This window comes from Podarcis tiliguerta (genome assembly GCF_965153285.1).
Source record: "Podarcis tiliguerta genome assembly, chromosome: 5".
Taxonomy (NCBI): Eukaryota; Metazoa; Chordata; class Lepidosauria; order Squamata; family Lacertidae; genus Podarcis; species Podarcis tiliguerta.
Window position 1 is genome coordinate 71,155,429 of NC_139538.1, and position 22,580 is coordinate 71,178,008.

The window sequence follows — 22,580 nt, forward strand, 5'->3', positions numbered from 1 at the left end:
ATTCAGGGGTCCGTTATACAGGCCCAGGGTTCCATCGAAGACTGATGGAAACTCCTGGCAGATCGATTCGAAATCTGCCCCTGGGGAAATCAGATTAAGCCCTGAAATAGCTAAGCCTAACGGCCCGAATCATGCTAGGCCTAGAAGGCTAGTGAATGGGCCTTCAGTTTTGATGAGGTTCAAATTCTTGGTGTACTTCTTAAACTGGACCTTGAAGGTGCCCATCCCCTTTAGCTGGGTTCTTTTTCTCTGGAAGTCCCATAGCACTACGGGGGCCGGGCAGAGAGGAGGACCGCTGTTAGTGCAAAGCTCTTTCAGAGTCTATCTTGAGTTGTACCCTAAGCTTATTGGACCTGGGGAAGGAAGTTGAAGTACCTGGCTGGAGAGGTGGACTGTAAGTCCTCCTCTATGTAGGCCTCGTGGACATGTTGCTTGGGTCGTGCTCTGGAGGTCTTGGAGCGGCAGACTCGACCAATGTGCCCAGTCTTCTCACAGCGGCGACATGTGGCGTCCCAAAACCTGTGTGTCCGACGCTCGTGGTTTTCTCTGCAGCTGGCACAGGTCCCTTGAGGTGCATCAGATGATCGCTGGTTCGATGATGTGCTTGTAGCTTGGGAGCAGTGGTGTCGGTCGGATCAGTCCAAAGCTCAGTGGACATCCTCATTGTGGGAATCTACGGAAGAGGACCCCTCTCGCTGGATGCGGTGAGTTCTCCTTTCAGTACGGGGGCTGTGGGCTGCCTCGTGGTCATTATCCTTCTCAAAGGCCATGGCTGTATTCATTGCTTCCATCATCATGAAGTCATCTTTTGCCAGCAGTTTGCGGCGGAGATGGCTGTCTCGCACACCACTGATGAACCTTTCGAGAAGTCATTATACAATGTCAGCGAATTGGCAATACATGGCAATTGCCCAGAGTGCTGTGATGTATTCACTCGCTGACTCTTGCGCTTGTTGCTCTCTTTGTGCAAAGTCGTAGCGGCGGTGGTTCTTATTTGGCTGAGGCGTGAGGTGTCTTGTCATAGCCTGGGTCAGCTCATCGAAAGTGCATGCCTCTGTGTCCCTGGGTGCCATCAGACCTTCCAGTAGAGTGATGGCGGAATTTCCTAGCACCCTCAGTAGCACACCCACCTTGTCTGCCTCCCTAGTGAAGCCTTGTAGTCGGACCTAGCTCCTTATTCAGTGGAGCCACTGCAACCATTCTGCAGGATGGCTCATATCCGAGTCCGGTCGCAGCCGACTATGACTGGTGGCCATCCTTGGACCTGGAGCAGTCTCTTGTGCGATTGTGGGTGGTTACGAAGACATGGCAGGCGCGGTCTCGTTTCTGGGACTATTTGCTGAGTCCAGCGTGACAGTGAGGTCGCGCTTACTGCAAGGCGGCGGTGCTGCGGTGCAGTCTTGGGCCTCTGGCAGCCAGTGGGAGCTCATCAATCCCACCTTCGTTGCCAATGTTAAATGTTCGGAAAAAGTCAGAAGCCCAAGGCAGTATAAGTTCCTCGACTACGTTTGTTCAACATTTGTCAGTGACAACAGCTCACTCATAGGAAAACAAGAACTGAACTGATTGGACAACACAATAATAATGCTGAGCATGAACTGACTGTTGACAGTTGAAAGTGCATGCGCATACTTGCCATTAGAACGTTCGTCTACCAACGCTTCTACAATTGGTTAGAACGCGCTTTGTAACATAAGAAGTGTTAAACCCAATACATAACAATACCTTTGAGTGGCTATAACAGGGCATCAGATACAAGAAGCCAGGACAAGGCTTTGGGCCAGGAGAAGGTATCTGCAGCCATGGGAATGGGAGCTGAGAGGGTATGCTCATCAAAGAGGTAGGGAGGAAAGGAACAGCTTAAAATTGTTGGTTGTCAGAGCAGCTGAGAGGCTGTAAAAAGAGCCCTGCTGGATCAGGCCAAAGGCCTATCTAGTCCCTTGTTTTGTTCCCATGATGGCCAACCACATGCTTATGGGAAGCCCTCCGGCAAGACCTGTATACAATGGCTCTATTCATACTTGTGTTCCCCAGCAATTCTTCCTCAGTGGCATACAGTCTTCAATACACGAGCTAATATAGAGAGCCATCATGACTAGTAGCAAATGATAGTCTTAGTTGTTTTTTAAAGCTGCCCAGGTTGATGGCCATCATCGCTACATCAAGTACAGTGGACGCTTGGGTTGCGAACGTAATCCATGCGGGAGGCACGTTCGCAACCCGCATCTCTGTGTCTGCCCACATGCAGGTCGCGATTCGGGGCTCATGCACAAAGCGCGATTTAGCGGTTCTGCGCAAGCGCTGAAACCTGGAAGTAACCCATTCTGGTACTTCCAGGTTTTGGCGCATCAGTAACCCGAAAACGTGCAACCCGAAGTGTCTGCAACCTGAGGTTTGACTGTAGTAACTAATTCCACAGCTATGTGAAGAAGCACTTCCTTTTGCCAACCAAATATCCAACCCTTTGCCTTCACTGAATAGCCCTGGGTTCTAGTATTGGGAGAGAGGAAGAAAAACTTACCCCACCCACTTTCTCTCGATACCAGAAATAATTTTAAAGTGCTCTAACATGCCCTCCCTTATTCGCCTTTTTTCTAGGCTACAAAGCCCCAAACGTTTTAAGCTTTCCTCATTGGTGAGTTGCTCCATCCCCTTTATAAATTGGGTTGTCCTTATCTGCTGCACCTTTTCCAGCTCTGCCTTACTAGAGTTACAGAATAAAGGTTTCCAGGTGCCTGTGAGTGCTGGAGTTGCTGTGGGATTAATTCTGCTGTGAATCTTGCCTCGTCATGCTGCTGTGCCCCTGTAACCTAGGAAGCTGCCTTCTAGTCAGATCACTTGTCCATCTGGAATCAGCTCTCTGGGGATTCAGATCTCTCCCAGCCCTACTTGGAGATGCCAGGGATTGAACCTGGGATCATCTGGATTCAATCAACTCAACGCTACTTGCACGTTTAAAACCAGATTATTACAAAGACGATACATACAATACCCAGTACTCGCAGAAACCAATCCTCTAAAAGGGGTGGGGTTGCATTTTCTTCCGTTTAGGAAAAGAGGTGTGCAAAACGATTAAGCACTAGTCAAACAAGTTTTAAGTTGTTAAACTTATTTTGCAATGTAAGTACATTTACCAGTTCTATGGGTTACATACGCTGAAGCTTGCATGCAGTCAGTTTCTGCTAGAGAGCCATTCTTATACCAAAGAGCTGCCCTTTATTGGGGGGGGGGGGAAGGCCACAAGAAATAGCTTTTGCCTTCATTGCCATGGCAACAGAATCCTTAGTGGAAAGCTGCATTTACATTTAAAGAGACACTTATAAATGTAAACACAAATAGCAATTAGGTGTCAGTTTTGTTACTAAGAGTCTGTCATATCTCATCGAATTTGAGCTTCAGTATAAAGAGGTGCAGCAAAAGCTTGTTTATCAAACAGGAATGAAAACAGAAATGCAACTGCAATTATTATCAAGGAGAAAATCAAAGGCTACCTTTGGAATCTGAAAAATAGAAACTGAATTAATTACTTCTCCAGAATGAATTTGGCATTCGTTTCTTTAGGAATGAACTGTAACAGATTTTGACACCTATCTATTTTCAATCTGAAATTATTTTCCTATAAAATAGCAATTTTTAAGATTCCATTAGAAATGACAATATGTTAGTGTTTCTCAAGCTAGAGGGCAACTGTCCACACCCTGAAGGGAACATCAGCAGGGGCTGTGCAAACAGTTGTATATGCCTTACTGGTACTAGGCTTGTAAACAGTCAAGGCTTAGCATTTCTCAATCATCTCTGTGGCAGTCACACATTGTGTATTTAGCAGAAGTCTTCCTTTTAACACTTTTATACCTGGTTCCTGTGCCTGCAAGATGCTGTTCCTAATACTGAGCCTTTTTCCTGAGAGTAACTGTCCTTATTGCAAAGCTTTTCTGTTTTGAAATGTTGTTTGTTTCAAGTCTTTATATCTTTACCACACAATCTTTATATATGTACCCCACAGTGGTTTACAACACAGTTTAAAACAAAACAATAAAATGCACAGCAATCTAATGAAAGGTAATAGACAAATGGCATGATTTGCACGGGAAATCATTGTTAAACTAAGAGTGAAAGCAGCAAAATAAAAACTCCAGTTCCAGTGTTTTAAAATACAGCATCCTCCTAATACCATTTTAAAGTATACAGCGTTACAATTCCTGAAATTAGAATAAAAATGGCTTCACCCAGAACGTAAAACATATCAGTGGGTACCAGGTATTCCTCCGTTCGGAGGAAGACCCTCATCCTCCCATATCTGGGGTGGGGAGCCTGTGGTTGTTGCTGAACTACAACTCTCATCATTCCTGACCATTGTCCATGTTGCCAGAGGAAATGGGAGTTGGAGTCCAGCAATGTTTAGAGGGCCCCAGAGCTGTAGTTAATAAGTGACTTGACTGCAGAAAAAAACAGGCTGTAGAAATCCTCGGTGTTGAAAGACCTGGTGTTTCCGCCACCTCTCTAGTGCACTTTTCCTGCTTCTGTCTCATTTTCTCGTCCTTGGATCTGCCCATATGCTGCACTATTTGTTTTGTTTTGCTGCCTGCATGCCGCACAAAACAGACAGCCTACTTGAGAGGCGCTTAAAAACTGTGTGTGTTGGGACAGTGGAAGGAGCACAGGAATCACGTGTCATACATTTTGCTGCCTGCCAGCCACAATGAACAATCAGCAGGCAGCTGCTTGGCTTGAAAATCTGGAGTGAGGGGAGAAATGCGAGAATCTTCCCATTGTTGTGGTTTTTCTTCTGCTTACTGGCATGTGGAACAGGAAGCAGCTTGAGAGGAATCTGAGTTGAATATGGCAGTGGGATTGTTCCAGGGTTGAGTTGGGGGAGCCCAGGGCAGAGGCCAGTGGCATTGTCAGAATGATGGTGCGAATAAGGATCACCTTTTTCCTGGTTGTTCCCAAGTTGTTTTGGGGAAAGCATTTCAGTGGTATCATTATTATCAACTTTTCCTCTTCCTCTGCTCACAGCAGGGATTATTCATCGTCGTTTGAGGAGGGGGTCAGCGCAGTGCAAAGGCAGAAATAATATTATTCCCATGCTTCCCTAATTTTGAGAAGCTTGCAGATGTCATTCAGCTTCAAACATCAAACTTATCTGGGCCAGTATTGTTCAACGGCTACTCTAGTGAGTTCTTAAACGTGGGTGTTTTTTGTGCAATTGTATATTTTATTATTATTTGTGACTATGTATGTGTATGGCTGGCTGTAGTTACTAAACATTTCTGGATTCAGCTGATTTTTGTTTTCTAGCTTTAATCTGTAGCAGCATACCAAGACTTAACAATGTCTGGAAAAGAAAATGTCTTTTCAAACATTTTTTTAAAAAAACAAAAATAAATCTGAATAGATTTTTCATATTTGAACCATTCTAGGTTTTCGTCTCTTTTCTTTCTGCTCTTTTCTGAGGCAGCAGCCATTTTGTGTTAAGCCACACCCCGGCAGCACCAAAATTCCAAATCTGTCCCCAGATTTGAAAAGGTTTTCAACCACTGGTGTAGGCACTACTGACACTGGTCTGACTCAATAAAGGCAGCCTCCTGTGTTCCTATTCAGAGCTACGTTGCCTAGGAACATGGTTAGCACCTCATAATAAAAACTGGATTCAGCCCATGGCATCAGAAGAGTTAATGGGTTAGGAGAACCTGAAACAACTGGAAGCCAACATTAGCTGAAATGGTCTGTATGAATAATCTGCCATGGTATTTTCCTATTCAGATGCCCTCCACTTTTTAATCACTTCTTACGGGCTTTTCTCTTAACCAGACAGCTGAGAACACACCTATAGATTTATTTTATTTTGACTGACCAGCACCTAGTCTTGTCAAAACCCGCCTCCAGCATTTTGCAATAACAACTCTTCTCTCTGTGTGTTTTTTTATTTAATCATAACATTTTTGCTAAAAAGAACCTCAAAGCACGCACGGCCTAAAGCATTTGGAGTTGCAGTTTCAAACTGAAGATTTTTAATTAACCCCAGATTAAATTAGTTTGATGGCATCCCAGTGAAATGCAAGGTTTTCCCTTTTAGATGGAGCCTCACAAAATAGTGTGATCTTATTGTCTGGGGTGGGATGGAGTGGGGGAGATAATAAAATTTTTTTACAGGAAGCAACATAACGCATTACTACTCACCCCCATTAAAGTAGATGTTATTTGCATGGCTTAGAACCTGCCTAAATCTATATATCCTTATTTGTTTTATAAATTTGGTTTATAGAGAAAGTTTTTCTCTTTAGTAAGGTGGCGAGGGAGTCAAGTACCTTTTTCACTTAGAAGCAGAGCTAGAAGAAAAAGCTTCCCGAGTTCCTTTTTCTCAAGGAAACATGATCCAGAAAGGAAGGGGAGAGTTCAGCGTGGCTCAGTTTCAGGTCTGTAGCTATGGCAGCAGAGTCTTATGGCTATACTGGTTTATTGCTTCCATTTGGTGTTATTGGAGCCTGGAAAAAAAATGCAGCTCCTATGAATGGAGACTATAGAAAACGGAAACACTTCACTCCTTCCCTCTGTGTTGACAGCCTGTTAAGATTACTGCTTTGTTAGGAACTTTTTCTCGACTGAAAGCAGAGGTTTTATGACTTGGGGATGTTTTCAGCTCTCCATTTTCTCCCCTCCTCTTCCCCCAACCCCCGGCATAATACCAGGATCTCCTCGTGATGACCTGGCAAAGGCGGAAGGGGAAAGTTCCAGAAGAGGCAGATTTGGTGGCTGAAGAAAAGGAAATAAATAGTGCCAAAGCAGTTGTTAATGCAAGCAAAATTTCCCAAGCACGCACAGAAACTGCAGAAGTATCCATCAAGCTGGTCATGTTTTGCGTACGGAATGCCTCTGCCCGTGTTGCTTTCCAAGCGATGATGGATTGGCTAGCTTATTAGCTGTAGAGGACCAATCTGGTCCAACAGCTAGAAGGTTGGGCTCTAGTGGAGGAAATTCAGGCTACAATTCCCACTTATGAAGCGTGCTAGGTGGCCTTGGCAAACCAAAACCTTTCAGCCCACCCACTTTGCAAGGATGGTGTGAGGCAAAGTTCTATGCATAGTTAGGTGCCCGGTTCCATCAGGTTCGATGAGTTTAGGTGCACCAAACTGCATAGGATTGAGCGGTGCAATTTTGCTCTGAGCTCCTTTGAGGAAGGATGGAATGCAAATGTAAAAAGATAAAATAAAAGCAAGAGGGCTTGGCACTCAAATTATTTTTGTACATGCTGTATCTAGAAAAACATATCAAGCAACTCTTGACTCCTCCACCCCTGAATGATGGCTGTGTATCTCCTTACACAATGTTTGCTCAGATGCTTCAGTTTTGCTGTGAACGTAAGGACAGTCACATGGAAATAGATTATAATTAAATTGAGATTTAATTTCAGGTGAATGTACTGAGCACAGTGTTGGGTTGCAGCATTCGAAATTTGCCAGGCACGTTTTGCGCCTGGTTGTCTGCCACTTGAGACCAAGGGAAGATGCCTGGCTGCCAGGATAGCGGCTGACGTCTCCACCAACTGGAGGTTCATGCCTTACGATCCATAGATCTTGACTGTTTTCACACACTACCAAACACATCCTATAGAATTCTGTCCATTATATTTTATCTGCACAATCAGAATGAATTTCAGGAACCAATAAGTCACATTGAAAAATATTACTTTTGTGCCGTCTAGCCCCAAAATGGCAACTGGGCATTCCATTTTGGTGACTGTAACCCTGGTTTAAGGAGATATTTAGTGTCTAGCTTATATACCTGAGTATATTTCTAACATTGTAATATTCAGAAGTGAACTACATTGACATCAGGGAACCTTACTTTAGGTAAATTTCATGTGTGGAGCATGATACTAAGCATATTTGCTGTGTAAATTCTAGTTCACTGAAGAGAGCTTAATCCTAGGTGCCTTAATCCTGCAGGCTTTAGTGCAGTTGTGACCTCCAAGTTAGATTGGAAAATTAGAGGCAATGTTTGTTCCGTTGTACCTTTGAAACCACAAATTTGTTCTACATAGACTCCAGCCTTCCTTCTAAACCACTCTGCTTCTTACTCTATAGCTAAATCTTTTGAGCAGCATTGTACAAGTCATTTGACTTATGGACACTTAAGGAGGGGGTTACCTCAGTTTTGAAAGTATTGGTTTTCTAGGCACTTCGAAAGTAGAGTATTATACATACTAAAGTGAAGCATTCCTTATTCAGCTGATAGCATTCACCTATGCAGTGTCTGTTAATGTAGGGTTGCCATACGGTTGAGCTATTTTTTGAGCTATTTTAATGGACATGGGTTGCCACCCCAGTCATTTTTACCAATTTTTGGAAATTCCACCCGGACGCTGTTTCCGCCGGATGTATCCCGTATATGTATGGCAGCCTGAATTAATGAGCAGGGAGGGGCAGCAGTATTTTTCATACATAGAACACCCCATGCACCTTGTCCATGTTCTCGAATCTCAGCAGCTGAAATTGGACCAGGCTGTACCCTGAACCCATTAATTGATTGAACTGATGGATTTGTGGTATTCAAGTCATGGCAGATGCTAATAACTTTATCTCCAAAGAATGCTTAGCAAATGGGTCACAGCAGGCTACTGAGAGTTTTAAAACATTGTGATGTAAATCAGGCTGAAGGCCTCTAGTAGACAGCACTACATAAACAGGCTGTTGGCAGAGAGCTATTTCTTCACCAGTAGCAGCATAGTTGCTTGTTGAGACCTATTCTGATTCCTGTACCTACAGCTGAGCACAGCCAGAACTCTTTCCTGTGGTCCTCACTACTTCTCCAGAGCTTCAGGCCCAGATTCCTCAGGCTCCATCTATTTTGCATTATGCAGTAATAGGCTAGTGCACAAATGCATGTAAGTTATCACTGGATGTGTGACTAGCCTCCACTGAAAAGGATCATGGATGAGGTCCTGTCAAAAACCATCACTTAACATTATAATCACAAGATAAACATGCAGTATAATAATTCCATTTGATTTTATGACATAACTCCTATAAGGAGCAGTAGTATTTGAGATGCACAAAAATAAATAATGACAATCCATTAAATTTTGACATTAGACAGAGTATTGATGCCAGAACTTGACAGTCAGGCACCACAATATTTCACCTTGGAAATTAATGCACAGTGTTAAAGAAAGATTGAACAGTTTAACAACAGCAATGTAATTTTTTCCTCCTCTAGTAAAAACCTAATGCCCACTCACTATTTTCTCTACCGCAAGCTCGACTGCCATGAAGACTGATTCTTTCATTTGGAGCTATCTCTTCCTCCTTCTCACAGCAATCTTCATCAAGGGCAGTAGACCTCTCAAAAGTGAAGAATCTGGCTCCCTATAGCAAAGACTTGCCTGTCATTAATATAGGATCTAGCTGCAGGCCACCTTTGGGAAGTCACTGTTACCATAGGCTTAGCCACAACTCATCTGCAATCTAGAAATATTACTTCCCTTCCCACCTTGCAGGGTTGTAAACATCATTGAGGTCTTGGTCACTTTATCTGTATGTTGCTTTTCTGTATACATCCCATTCAAAGTGGTTCACAGCCAAGCATGACACTGACACAAGTGATTCACACGAAGGGCTCTGAACATTCTAAAGTCATGTACACATTTGATTGTTTAAGGGATGAGTAGTATTTTTAAATACTAAACCACTGAGCCTTCAGGAGAGGGCAGAGTATAATTATGAAGTAATTATGCTTCTTTACATGAACAATATCACACAACTAATCTGACCAGTCTATTCAACTCTAGACATACTCCATTCATGTAAATAGTAATACGGTAAAACCCTGTCCTCATGAATATTAACTCACTGGTAAAAATGTGAAGAGCAGTGAGTGATTGCATCTTTGGCGATAAAAGTTTATTACTGAGGTGTTTAATCTGATAGGTATTTTGAGCCTTCCAGAAATTAGGTCAAATTTGACATTGATCTAAATCTAAACCAAATGCATTTTCTTAATAGACTTGTTTTGTTCCACCTCATCTTGCTCCCCACCTCTGTAGCAGTACACCCTGCGTCTCCTTTGTGTTTTGCCCCTCAGTGGTTACCATTGATTGGTTTGAGGTAGGGGAAAGAAACATATGCAAGCAGAAAGCAAAGGGGGAGGGAGAAATGTTGCAAATAGATGTAAAAGATTATGGCCCTAATTCACCTAAAGTTAGCAGTTGCTAGTTGTTTTTTATTAGAGATTTTCTTGTTTTACAGAAGTATGTGTAATGTCTCTCGTATTTTTTCCCATGTAACATTTTTACAAATCAGTTTCATTTGTTGAGACATTGGGGGGGGAGATGGGGGGGTTAGATGGCAATGTTTCTATTTTGCTTAATGTATGTAGGGTTTGGTGTCAGCGTTAAAGTTAGCAATTGCTAAGACCATTTAAAGATATGGGACTCTGGTAGCCACAAATAACTTGTTTTGGTTTCAGTAAAACGTGTAGCGCAATCCTATGTATGTGTACTCCTAAATTTGTATAGGGTTATAGCCTGAATCATGACTGACTGTAGCTGGACTGGGGCATATAGTCAATGTAACATCAATACCATGAGCTATCCTGGTGTGTCTTCTCATTATCAGAATGAGATGGAGCTCCCTTTTGTGGGGTTCACTCAAGACACTCTGTTTTAGCTCACCACCAGCACATTAAAAGTATAAACAGTTTCCTTGCCCTTTTACATGACTTTATTGATGATGTGGGAATTCTAATCTGCTTTGGTGACTGAGAATATTTCAAGGACAAGGAGCAATCTTGTGTGCCACAGCTCAGGATGACTAATGTACAGCGTGCATATAGTTTAATGAAGGAAAGGGGCTGCTTTAGGATAACAAGTTATCTTCGATCCCTTCCAGCTCCTGTGATTCAGTGATTAATCTGCCTTAACCTGTTTGTTTGTTTGTTTGTTAACCTGACCAAGTTATGCCGTTGAAAAGTATTGAGTGATGTGACAGAAATGACCACACTGTGGTTTGATCAATTAATCAATTACAGGTCAAGAGTTATAAAACCATTTGGCACATAGAAGGCAAGAAGCATTTGAAAGTCTTGATCTCCTTATGGGCCAATAAAAAAGTCAGTTGCTTCACAAAGTGTAACAAATACTATGAGGATATAGGATCTCAACCATCTGTATTTGGAACATCCAGTTTTTAAAAAACCCTTAGGCTATCTGCTGCCTGGATGCTTCAGTACTGTAATTTCTTCCCGTTCCTTTCAGTGAGTTTTATAAGCTTGGCAGTGCTGCTGCTGATTGACAACAAATTGATGAGGTGGGAAGTGAGCCATAAGGGAACAAGGTGCTCTCCCATGGGCCGACTCATGTTGTGCAATGGTGTCTAGGGAAGTGGACCACTTGAAGGCATTCTTACAATCTGATGTTGCTCCTTTCTACTCATGTGGAGTAGTTGTTGTGTAGTTCTTGCAGTAAGTCAGAGGGACAGGCTTCTCACACTGTTAGAATATGAAACTTCCAGCTACCACCATGCCAGTTAATGGCAGCTGGGATACACTCCCTTTGCCCAGAGATAGTTTAAAGAATACTGTACGTTTACTTACGTTCTCCTTACTGAGGGATTCAGCCTAAAAGATAAGCATATAATGCTTGTAAGGCTTAATTAAGGTGGGCCCTAGATGTTGTCATTGTTTTATAATGGTTAGCACTTTGCTTTTTCACGAACTTAAGAAATAATAATTATGCTTTATCTATATAGAATTTTTATAGTATGCCAGTGTTGTTTTAATGTTAATTTAGAATTAAATGCTTGCTTCTACTTGGACTGAATCTAGAATTTGATTAGAATCATAGAATTGTAGAGTTGGAAGGAACCCTGAGGACGATTTAGTCCCAACCCCCTGCAATGCAGGAATATGCAGCTGTCCCACACAGGGATAGAACCTGCAACCTTGGCAATTATCAGCACCATGCTCTAACCAGCTGGAACTATTCAGGCTAGAAAAACAATTAAATGTCTAAATTATGAAATCTCCCTCATCCTTACAATAAACACATAAGGGAGTTTGTTATTGTCCCCATTTATATTATGGGCAACTGTGGCTTAGTGATTTGGCAAATGCCACCCAACTAGGTCCATGGCTGAAATGGAATTTGAATCTATGTATGACCTGGAAGTTGTAAGCAGGCTCCCTCAGCCAATAAAGCGAGATGAGCACCGCAACCCCAGAGTTGGTCACGACTGGACCTAATGGTCAGTGGTCCCTTTACGCAAAATATTAAATACCTTCTCCACAATTTCTCCCCACAATAAATTACTACCGTATTTTTCGCCCCATAGGACGCACTGGCCCATAAGGCGCACCTAGTTTTTTGGGGGGGAAATAAAGGGGGGAATTCATTTATTTTTCCCCAGGCGCGGGGCTGGGGTGGGGGAAGCCCGAACTTCCCCGGACCCCAGCCCCCAGAACAGGCAGCTCTCTTCAAGCCGTGGGAGCCTAGTGCCGGGCTCCCACCGCTTGCGGAGAGCTGTGCGAAGCTTGAAGCCTGGGTGTGTTGAGCTCAGTGCGCCCAGGCTTCGGCAGGCAGGCAACTCTCCACAAACCGACCCCTCTCACTCTCCAGGCTTCAGCGAAAGCCTGCATTCGCCCCATAGGATGCACACACATTTCCCCTTCATTTTTGGAGGGGGAAAAGTGTGTCCCATAGGGCGAAAAATACGGTAATTTTTAATACTTAGTTCACATCTTCTCTCAAGACTGCATTTCTGTTGTGGAGCTGTCACATTTTCTCTAACACTCAATTTGCAATACTTCGTATCAGGCAAAATCCAATGCTGTACCCATTGCTCTCATGGTTGTGACATAGGATTCAATTGCATGCCTCTTGGAAATTGTCTGCAGGACAGTAAGCTCACAGTTAACTTGTGTGCATTCAACTTTACGTGCTTGCCCAAAAAAAATTTTTTTAAGTAAAATAAATAAAAAGGGGGCAACATCCAGAAAAACCCCTGGCAATTCACCTCACCACCTTTGCACCTAATGTGTTTCGACTACTGTACACACAAATTTGGCTTTATGTGCAATCCCTGGAACGTAATCCCCCACCCATTAAATTGTGGGTTTACTGTATTAGCGACTAGTATACATTTCACCATCTGAAGCTTTGTGATTTTAAAAAAAGTCAACGGGAATTGGGTGTTGGTATGCAAAGGTAGAGAGTGCTCATAAGCTTGCCAGATCACACTCGGATTTGCTGTTTCTCTCAGTTGTGGCTTCTTCCTGTTCCGTCCTCAATCCCTTTGTCTGCCCCATTCTTCTCCCTGCTATGCACCACACCTGGAGTCCTGTTCACTACAGCAGGTGACAGGGGGTAGACAAAGGCACCTAGAAACAAATTGATGGGACTTGTAGCTGCTGCGATTTCTGCTTTAATCACTAGCTTTAAAGGGAGAGAGTAAATCTCCAGGATGCCACTGACAAACCTAACCTCCCTCTTTCATTAACCTTTTATAAAATAAAAAACGTTGAGCAGCAGCATGAAAACCTATCAAGCTACTTCCGCATTACAGAATAATATTGTACTCTATTGGCATTGAGTTGGGCTGGCTAGAGTATTGTGCTTACACACAAAGGATAAAATGCGGCACTCATTGTTTGCTTGTGTAGAAAGGCCGAGTCAAGCACTCTATCCACTAGCCCACAAAGACTGCTTAGCCAGAGCCGCATGTTAATCTGGTTTCCCTTTCTGACTGAACTGGAACTTAGAAGCATATGGTGTAATAGTACAATCTTCGCCCTGTGCTAATTGTGAAGCAGTTTGCTGACACACTGTGCTAGTAATGGCTGTGTCCCCTATCTATGCATGCCAAGCTCTAGCAGAAGGAGCTATGAAACGTCAGTGTACCTGGAACAGAAAATACAACCTGCCAGGGCAGGCTGAAATATTCATGCATTATAATTCCTTCCAAAACAATGTTAGCAAGCTCAATTCTTCATCGCCTTTTCCCTGGACTGATGCAGTCCTTCCTATTGCAGCAGAAGCAGCATCACTACAGCGCAGTAACCATGGCAAGACTATGTTCAGAGCAAAAACACTACGCTGGATAGGTAGAAATTTCCCTGGGTGGGTGTTTCATTCAGAGAGAGAGAGAAAGAGAGAGAGATTGGGTGACCTCAGCTGCTGTGAGTCATCCTGCAGAGATGAGAGGGAAAAGCAGTGAAGAAAAACAAAACAAAATCCAGACCAATCCCTGTATGGGTAATATAGGAACAGGCAGTGTCTGGAATAGAAACCAGGCGAGGGAAGGACAGAGAGTGGGAGAACGGAGGGTGTGGGGTGGGGTTCTGCTGTCTTTTTGGGAAGCCTAATTCGGATAAGGAGAGGGAAGCAGCCGAAAAAAGAGAAACAAAACACCTCGCTGGGAGTTGCAGATTCACAGCGTGCTGGCTGCAATCTCCCCAGCTCTGCTCGCTCTCCCGCCCGCTCCTGAAAACCCCAAAGTCGTCCCGTTCGCTTTTGATCTTTCCCCCCGCCCTTCCCCTCTCCACTGCGTGGAATTCCAGCTGCTCGCTTCCAGTGGCGCCAGAGGGGCTCAAGGCGCGCGGGGGTGGGTTGGTGGGGGGCGCGAGAGAAAACGGGAGCACCTCCTCGCTCGTATTGTCAGAAACGGCGGGTGCGGGAGGGGCCTCGTGGTCTGTGCGTGCCCCCACCCCCCTTCCCGCGCCAGCCAGCTGCCCAGCTTTGCTCTCTGAGGCGATCTATATCCCCTCGCTGCTCTCCTCCCTCTGGCGCGGCCCGGGTCCTTTGGCCGCCGCTGTTGCTGAGGCGGCGGGAGCCGAAGTTTTCCAGCCACGGAACGCCAGACAGTTGCCCGCTCTGTTCCTGGCTGGCTGCCTCCCTGCCGTGCCGCCTCCTCCTCCCCCCCCCTAGGGCACGGACGTCGCGCGCGACCGCGGGCGGACTCTTTCCCTTGCCGCGGTGTCTCCCCCGCGCCCTCCCCGCTCCTCCCTCTCCCGCCCGAGCCAACGCGTTTGTGTCTGGCGGAGGGAGACGGCGCGTTGTGCCGGTCTCCATGGCAGTGGGCTCGTGTGGGCGGAGTGGTCGGGGCCGCAGCGCGGCTCTGAGCGAACGGCTCCCCCGCCCCCTCCGCTCTGCCCTCCCTTCCGTGTGTTTGTGTCAGGCTGGTCGCGGCGGCGGCGGCTGAGCGGCTGCCCGGGGCGCCCGGCTCGGAGCGGCGGGCGAGAGGAGGCAGAGACCCCCCCCCGGTCCCCCGTCTCTCTCACACACGAAGCCCCGACGCGCGGACGCCCTCCCCCCGCCTCGGCTCCTCTAGGCATGGGCGACCCTTAGCGAGAGCGAGGGAGAGAGAAGGGGGGAGACGCGAGCGAGCGCGGCGGCTGGTGCGGTTGGCTGCTCGCTCTGCTCTTCGGCGGCGGCCGCCATGGCGGTGGCGGTGGAGTCGCGGCCGGAGCTGGTGGGGAAGCGGTTCTTGTGCGTCGGAGGAGACGAGCCGCCCGAGAACGGGCGTTGGAGAGCCGGCGTCATCCGCACCGTCTCGCACCGGGACTCGCGGAGCCCCGAGTTGTCGGTAAGAGGCTGCCATTCCCGTCTCCCTCCGTCCCTCCCTCAGGGGGGTCCCGGCCCAGCCCAGCCCCTCCCGCGAAGCGGACACCCCCCCCCCGACGCCGCCCCGTAGCCGAAAATTTGGGGAGCGGAAAGCAGCGAGGAGGACTCCCTGCCCTTTCCGAGGAGTGCAATGGCTTTCTCCCCTATAGAGAGCCCTTTTAAGGGCGAGAGCAGGGAGGGGGACGAAGTGTGGGGCTTCTCTTTTCTTCACACACACACACACACACACACACACGCATATATGGTGCCACATATATGGGGTGTGTATGTTGGGGCGAGTGAGAGGAGTGGAGGTAGTAACAGGACACTCCCCCCTCCCTGCTCGTGAAAGGGGGGGAGTCGACGAGGGAGTTTAAACATGACACATCCGCTCTCATTTCCCCTTTTCTAGGCCCCGAACAGAGAAGGGGCTTACAGTGGGTTAGCAGCAGCAGAAAATCTTTTCTCCCCCCACCTCTCTCTCTCTCTGCTTCCCACCCAGCCTCATCTTTAAGGAAGGGAAGCGCCAATTGCTCGTCCGTTCTCGGGGGTGGTGTGGGGTTTTTTTGCGCCCACTGTATGTGTGCGGGGTTTTGGGGGGGGTGAGGGGGGATGTCTGGTGTTGAACCAGGTTGATTCGGATCATTGAACGGGGGGCGGGGGATACCGTGATTACACAGCAGCCGCCGCCAACTGTTGGTGATTTGCAGATGGGAGTTCTTAGGAAAGAAGGGTTTGTCTTTCACACGCACAGGCAACACACACACACACACGTACATATATACTTTGCTGCCGCTGCTTCGCTTCGCAATATTAATGTGGAGTTGTGTATGTGCCCAGAATATGTGATGAGGAAAGCGGATAGAAGGCATTGGTTTTTGATTCACATTCTTGTGAGAAATGTAGCTCTTGGTTTGGCCCGTTCATTCCTTTAAATACCACCCTATAAAACAGGCGCTGGCTGTCCTCTGGCAAATCTGGTGGGTGGGTCTTTGTTTTTTAAATGCCATAGGTTGAGCAGTTGTAGTCAAACAGAAAACCTCCTCTTGTGGAATTTTTATAAACGTTTTAAGAAGCCATTGGTCTTTCGAACTAGTGTGTCTCCTGCCAGTGTTTTCCTAATGGGTGTAGGAATGTGAATGGAGGGAGGGAGGGAGCCAGGATATATTGTGGGGGAAGGGAAGGAAAAAGCAACCAGGATTTCCTTGCCCTGTGTAAGAAATACATACTACTCGAATTCCATTTACAGTTTTTCTAAAGATTTAACATTTATGTTCAATGCTATGTGATACATGTTACTACTACAGTTGTACAAGCTGCATTTTTTAAAAATGCTGCAGTGCTTATAAAAACTTGGTTTCTCTGTTTTCCCAGTGGTCTTTAAATTGGTTTCCCAATTACCTCCAAGTACCATTAATAACAAATTGTTCAAGGATTTTTCTTTAACAAATTAAATAGGAAAATAATGATACTTACTTTTAGACAGTAATATGTGCTTCACTGCTGACAATGTGCTGTTCTCGTTTTTGTGGGTCTGTTGTGTGACTGTTTTACAGAGGAAGGGTGCTTTTTAAAGATTGTAAATATGCCTTTTGGTGTTGCTTTAAAATCCTGAACTTTTTATTTTATACTTAATTGTAAATGTATGTAATGCATGCTTATAAAGAAGTAGCATATTTACTTTGATGTAAAATATTTGGAGAAATGACTTATACCCCTTCCTTTTTCTAGTCCACCACTTAGCAGTTAAAGTCTATGGAAAAACATAGAAAAAATAGAAAGGGGGGGGGGTCTTTGCTGAAAGAGCCGAATATAATTTCCCAAAAAATCCGTCCCTTTTTGGGTGTATATGCTTACAAACTTAATTCCTTCATAAATCCTGCAACCTTCTGCCCCCAGCAAATTGATGGGTGGAGCTTAGACTTGCTGCCAGGATATATCTGCTCACAGTTGTTTAAAATAAATAGAGGAGGTGTGTACTGGAAATTGTGAGCACAGCACCTTCAACGAATGAAAGAAAAACATTAAGAAGCAAATGGTTGGTAAAAATCATGCAATGCTGCTGTAGAAATGAAAAAGGGTGGCTTTGCTGTTGTTCATCACTTAAGTCTTGTTAAAATAGCTTGAGCATTCCCACGCTTAAGATGTGATGCGAAGTGCTCATCTTCTAAAGTATTGGGCAGGGTGGGGGGACTTGTAAGTCATAACAGTACAGGCATGGTTGGGGAGGCGTTGTAGCAGATACTGTTTACTAGGAGCCCATGAGTGTCACACACCTGATCTCATATTAGTTAAAACTGCAGTGGAGGTACTAGCTGGACAAATAATATTATTTTCCTAGCAACAAATACTGTAGTTTGTATATAGAAAATACAGTATCAATGTTGTAAAAGAGTGTTACCTTGAGTGTAGATATGCAGGTCCTTCGCAGCAAATTAATATCTGCATTACTTGAAAATTGGAATCATCCTATTCATGCTTACCAGTGAGTATACACCTGTTGTGCTGCTTGGGATGTATTTTCAAGAGAGCAAGTAGAGAACAAGCTGCCCCAATTGTTACTGTTCTCATAGCAGTGTGATAAGGTGCAAAGTAAAGAAAGACCCACAGTCCAAAGTTCTGCATCTTTTTAGAGGAAAGGTTAGATTTTATTGTACTAAGGTTTAGGAGTACAGATTACAATTGCAAATCTTCTATATAGGGTTAAGTTCTATTCTAATTACTGGAATGTAGAAGGAGTTCCTTGGCCATTGCTGGCTTCTCTAGTATTTGACTGCTGTTGTGGGTGGAGCATCTTTGTTAATCCTTCTAGGCTTCCATTCTTAGGTTGTTTCTATGAATAGTTCTAAAGTCTGTTGGTACTCAGAGTGAAATAGAAATCATTTATGTTTGGGGTAAGGGAGTGGTGGTTTAGTTCATCTATGCAGTATTCAGATAGCAATTTAGAAAACTGCCCAGTGTTGTAAATTTCACTGCACTAGACATAAGCTACCAGCAAATCAAAAGCATTTAAACCAGACTGTTTTCTAAAACTTTTTGTTGTAGACCACTCTTCTGGTCTGCTTTACAGGCCACAACATTTTTAATGTTACAGTCCTAAGAGGCCACTTGAAATATATTGTGGTGTACCATGTATTCAAAGTAGAGTAACTATGTTAGTTCCTCCACCTTCTTTTTGAGACTATATATGTATATACAGTGTGTGTGTGTGTGTGTGTGTGTGCATGTGCACTTCATTTTCGGGTGTTTGTCAATGGGACACTGAAGTGGTATAACAAGGAATATGGTCACACCAGCTGGCAGTGATTATTCTACTGTTGGCATACGCTGTCTGGAAAATGAGCATGTTGTCTTTGCGTTGCACACGGCATTCTCTGATCCAGAATTTGAAATCCTTCGTTAGCTCCAGTTGTATTTCTACTTGCATTATAAATGGTTCTGGAAACTTGATACAAGCATAGTATGCATGTATAATGCATAACTACCTAAATGCAGACGTACTCTGTGAATCTCAGGAGGGAATATTAAGCTTGTGCCAGAAATTCAGCTCAGAGAGCCTTTCAGACTAATTTAAGACTCCTCTGTGGTCCTCCCTATTCCTCTTGGAGTCTGGAAATTTGGGACTATGGAAAAAACCACAAGGATAAACCTTGAGTCTACCCTGGTGTAAAACCTAGCATATCATTTTGTAAAACAAACAAACCAGAAGTGGTCACCCAACCCAAATCCTGTCACCCAAGCCTTATACTATTCAGATATTTATTTCTCTTGTATTCAGAGCTAAGGTCCTCTGTATCTCTTTCTGCTCCATATCACAAGTAGGCAGGTGACTGCCTTTTAGCAAGCCTAGCCTAAAATGTCCTACATTGGGCATAGGTAATAAAATGGTTATAGAATTAGGACTGAGGACAGTGTGAAGACCCTATGGGGTTACCTGCTATAATTACTTCTGTGTTCAACATCTGTAATTAAGAAAGCTTTTTTCAAATAAAAGGTCATTTGTTAATGTTAGGCAGATGTTTGGTATTCCATTAGTAATATTAACTCAAGAAATCACATTTTTCTGCAGTCGAAAAGTGTTGCATAATATGCTGAACTAACAAGTCTACAGTTGAAACTCAAATCTCAGAAGTGTCAACAAATGAGATATTTCTGTTTATCTTCTCTGTTACTTATAAACAGACGTTTGAGCCAGTCTCCAGATAGCATGCTTTAGGGAAAGAGCATTTTGCTTAAAACATACACTAGAACTATCATTCCTTTCAAATAAAAACATAATGCTTTTAGTGATGAAATGTATAGTTTTGTGTTAGAAAAAAAATCAGTTCTTTATAAACACTCACAAATAGTTTGTGAAGGATTGGATATTAAGAAATTTTGAGTTTGAGGAACTACTTAATATACAGTGGTACCTCTGAATGAGGACGGGATCCGTTCCAGAGCCCCGTTCGCATTCTGAAGTGAACGCAACCTGCGTTCGCGGGTCACGATTTGCCGCTTCTGCGCATGTGCATGACGTCATTTTGAGTGCATGCGCGAGCAGTGAAACCCGGAAGTAACACGCTCCATTACTTCTCGGTTGCTGCAGAGCGCAACCCAAAAATGCTCAACCTAAAGCATATTCAACCCAAGGTATGACTGTACAGTAAATAAATGTGTAGAACATCCTTGTAAATTGGCTCCCGAAAGTTACAGTGGTACCTCTGGCTGTGAACGGGAGCCATTCCGGAGGCCCGTTCGCAACATGAAAAGCCCGAAACCTGAAGCACCGTATCTGCCACATATGCCAGCTGCCTGCAATCTGTCGCGTCCCTGGCAGCCCACTCGCTTGCCTGAGTGAAATTCTGTGACCAAAATTCTTATAGTGACCAAATGAGTGGTTAAGAACAAGGGTCCTATGTGAAGATTGTGCCAATTTTACTAGGTAAAGAGGTAAAGGACTCCTGGACGGTTAAGTCTAGTCAAAGGCGACTATGGGGTCGCAGTGCTCATCTCGCTTTCAGGACGAAGGTGCCGGTATTTGTCCACAGACAGCTTTCTGGATCATGTGGCCAGCATGACTAAACTGCTTCTGGCGCAACGGCACAGTGTGACGGAAACCAGAACGCACAGAAACACCGTTTAACTTCCTGCCACAGCAGTACCTATTTATCTACTTGTACTGCCGTGCTTTCGAACTGCTAGGTCGGCAGGAACTGGGACAGAGCAACAGGAGGTCACCCCGTTGTGCGGATTTGAACCACCAACTTTCTGATTGGCAAGCCCAAGAGGCTCAGTGGTTTAGACCACAGCACCTCTATGTATATCCACTTTGGGAGCCATCTTCCAGTTTCTTTTGAAAATGTGTATACTCAATAGAAGAGACAAATGTGCAGTTTTGTCTCCCATGATCTCTATCCAGATTTTTCCCCCAGTTTGAGTCTTCCTGTGCTTATGCTTACGCAGCCAAATTCACACCACCAGTGCACCAACAGATAGATGTGGGGTAACCTCAAGGTACAGGTACAGGTCTGGAGGAAAAAACGTAAGAGGGGCATCCACAAAACAGCCCAATAATAACTCAGTGGCACAGAATGTTTAAAGACTGGCAGAGGCGGGGAATCCCAAAACTGTCTGAAAACAGAAATCGAATGGAGTGTCCAGGATAACAGAGAAACAGATATAGGATAGAAATATAGCCCTCTAATTGGATAGGTCACTTTCTGATCAACGCTGAGAAGCTAAATGTCCCTGGAGAACTGCTCATTACAATCAATAACAAATTTAAAAATGGGCTCACACACGTTGTGTGTATCTGCTTGGGGGAGGGGATAATGAAGTGAATTGGGGTGATTCAGGGCAGTGTTAGAAACTCACATATATAAGCTGTTTTCCAAATGGCACCTTAAACCAGGCATAGGCAAACTCCGGCCCTCCAGAAGTTTGGGACTATGATTCCCATCATCGCTGATCACTGGTCCTGTTAGCTAGGGATGATGGGAATTGTGGTCCCAAACATCTGGAGGGCCGGAGTTTGCCTATGCCTGTCTTAAACCAAGGTTACGTTTGCCACATTGTAATGTCTAGTCGCTTTTTAAAAAACCCAGACATCATATTCAAATTAATCAGGAAACTGTTCTTTAACCAGGGAGAAGAAAGGCAAGAAATTGGCATTTTTTTTACAAGGCATTTCAAAGGATAGCAATTTTACTTTGAATTCAACCAAGGAAGGAATCTGTGGTAGCCAAAATCACAATAATTATTTAATTATGTTAAGACAAATGTGCTAAATATGTACCTGTGTTAAACATACACAGTAACTAATGGTTAAAAAAGGAATGTGGTCTTTTAAACTTAGTGCCACAGTGAACTTTAAAAGTGTGTGGGGGGGGTCTCCTTCACCTACAGACTTGTGCTATTTCTAAAATTATAAACACATCTAAGGCTAGACAGATCTGTAGGGGGATGACGACTGTCTTCAGTTCCCCGTAGTTCCCAAATACGCTCCTAGTTGCTACAGACCGCATCAGGATATTGCTGCATTTTTATTTTATTTTATATTTATTTAATTTCTTTTACTCCTTGCACTGTGGTGCTCCCAGGGTCAATCTTATTTTCACGCCGCAGAGCAAGCCAGCTGACTTGCACTTAGATGTCAGTTGCTGAGCCTGACAACAGGACATCTCAACTTGGTCACAAGTAGACCACCCCAAGTCGCAAAACGTGCCTGGCCCCCTGGGGATTTTGAACACTGATTTAAGGATACCACCCATTCATGTTGAAATGCGATGTCAGTACTCCCCAGGTTGGATCAGGGGCCCTCCAAAGCCATTTGTCTTTTACATTGTTGGGCTGAGGACTACAAATATACCAAGAAGGGATATAAAAATAGTAGTGCGTTTTTAAGGAAAGCAGGTGGTGGTTGGGTTGGCTGGCTTTCATCTAACAGATTCTAACTGCTTGAAAACCAGCCAGTTTGCTACCACCCTCCTTGACAGCTGAATGGATA

At 44.5% G+C, this 22,580-nt stretch overlaps 1 protein-coding gene across 4 annotated transcripts in view; it reads left to right on the plus strand.

Annotated features, from left to right (window-relative positions):
• The window catches only part of JMJD1C (jumonji domain containing 1C), a 115,272-nt gene that overhangs the window by 3,267 nt on the left and 89,425 nt on the right, over positions 1 to 22,580 (plus strand). Inside the window, exon 1 of one of the 4 annotated variants that reach the window (XM_083439893.1) lies at positions 558 to 704. The exons of 1 other annotated variant lie outside the window; for it this stretch is intronic. Coding sequence is in view for 2 of the 3 variants with exons in the window: in XM_083439890.1 (XP_083296016.1) it covers positions 15,429 to 15,575 (147 nt within the window). In the remaining variant the exon portion in view is untranslated. Of the gene's footprint in view, positions 1 to 557; positions 705 to 15,103; positions 15,576 to 22,580 lie in introns of those variants that run through there. 2 more of the 4 variants (XM_083439890.1, XM_083439891.1) reach the window with 2 other exon arrangements.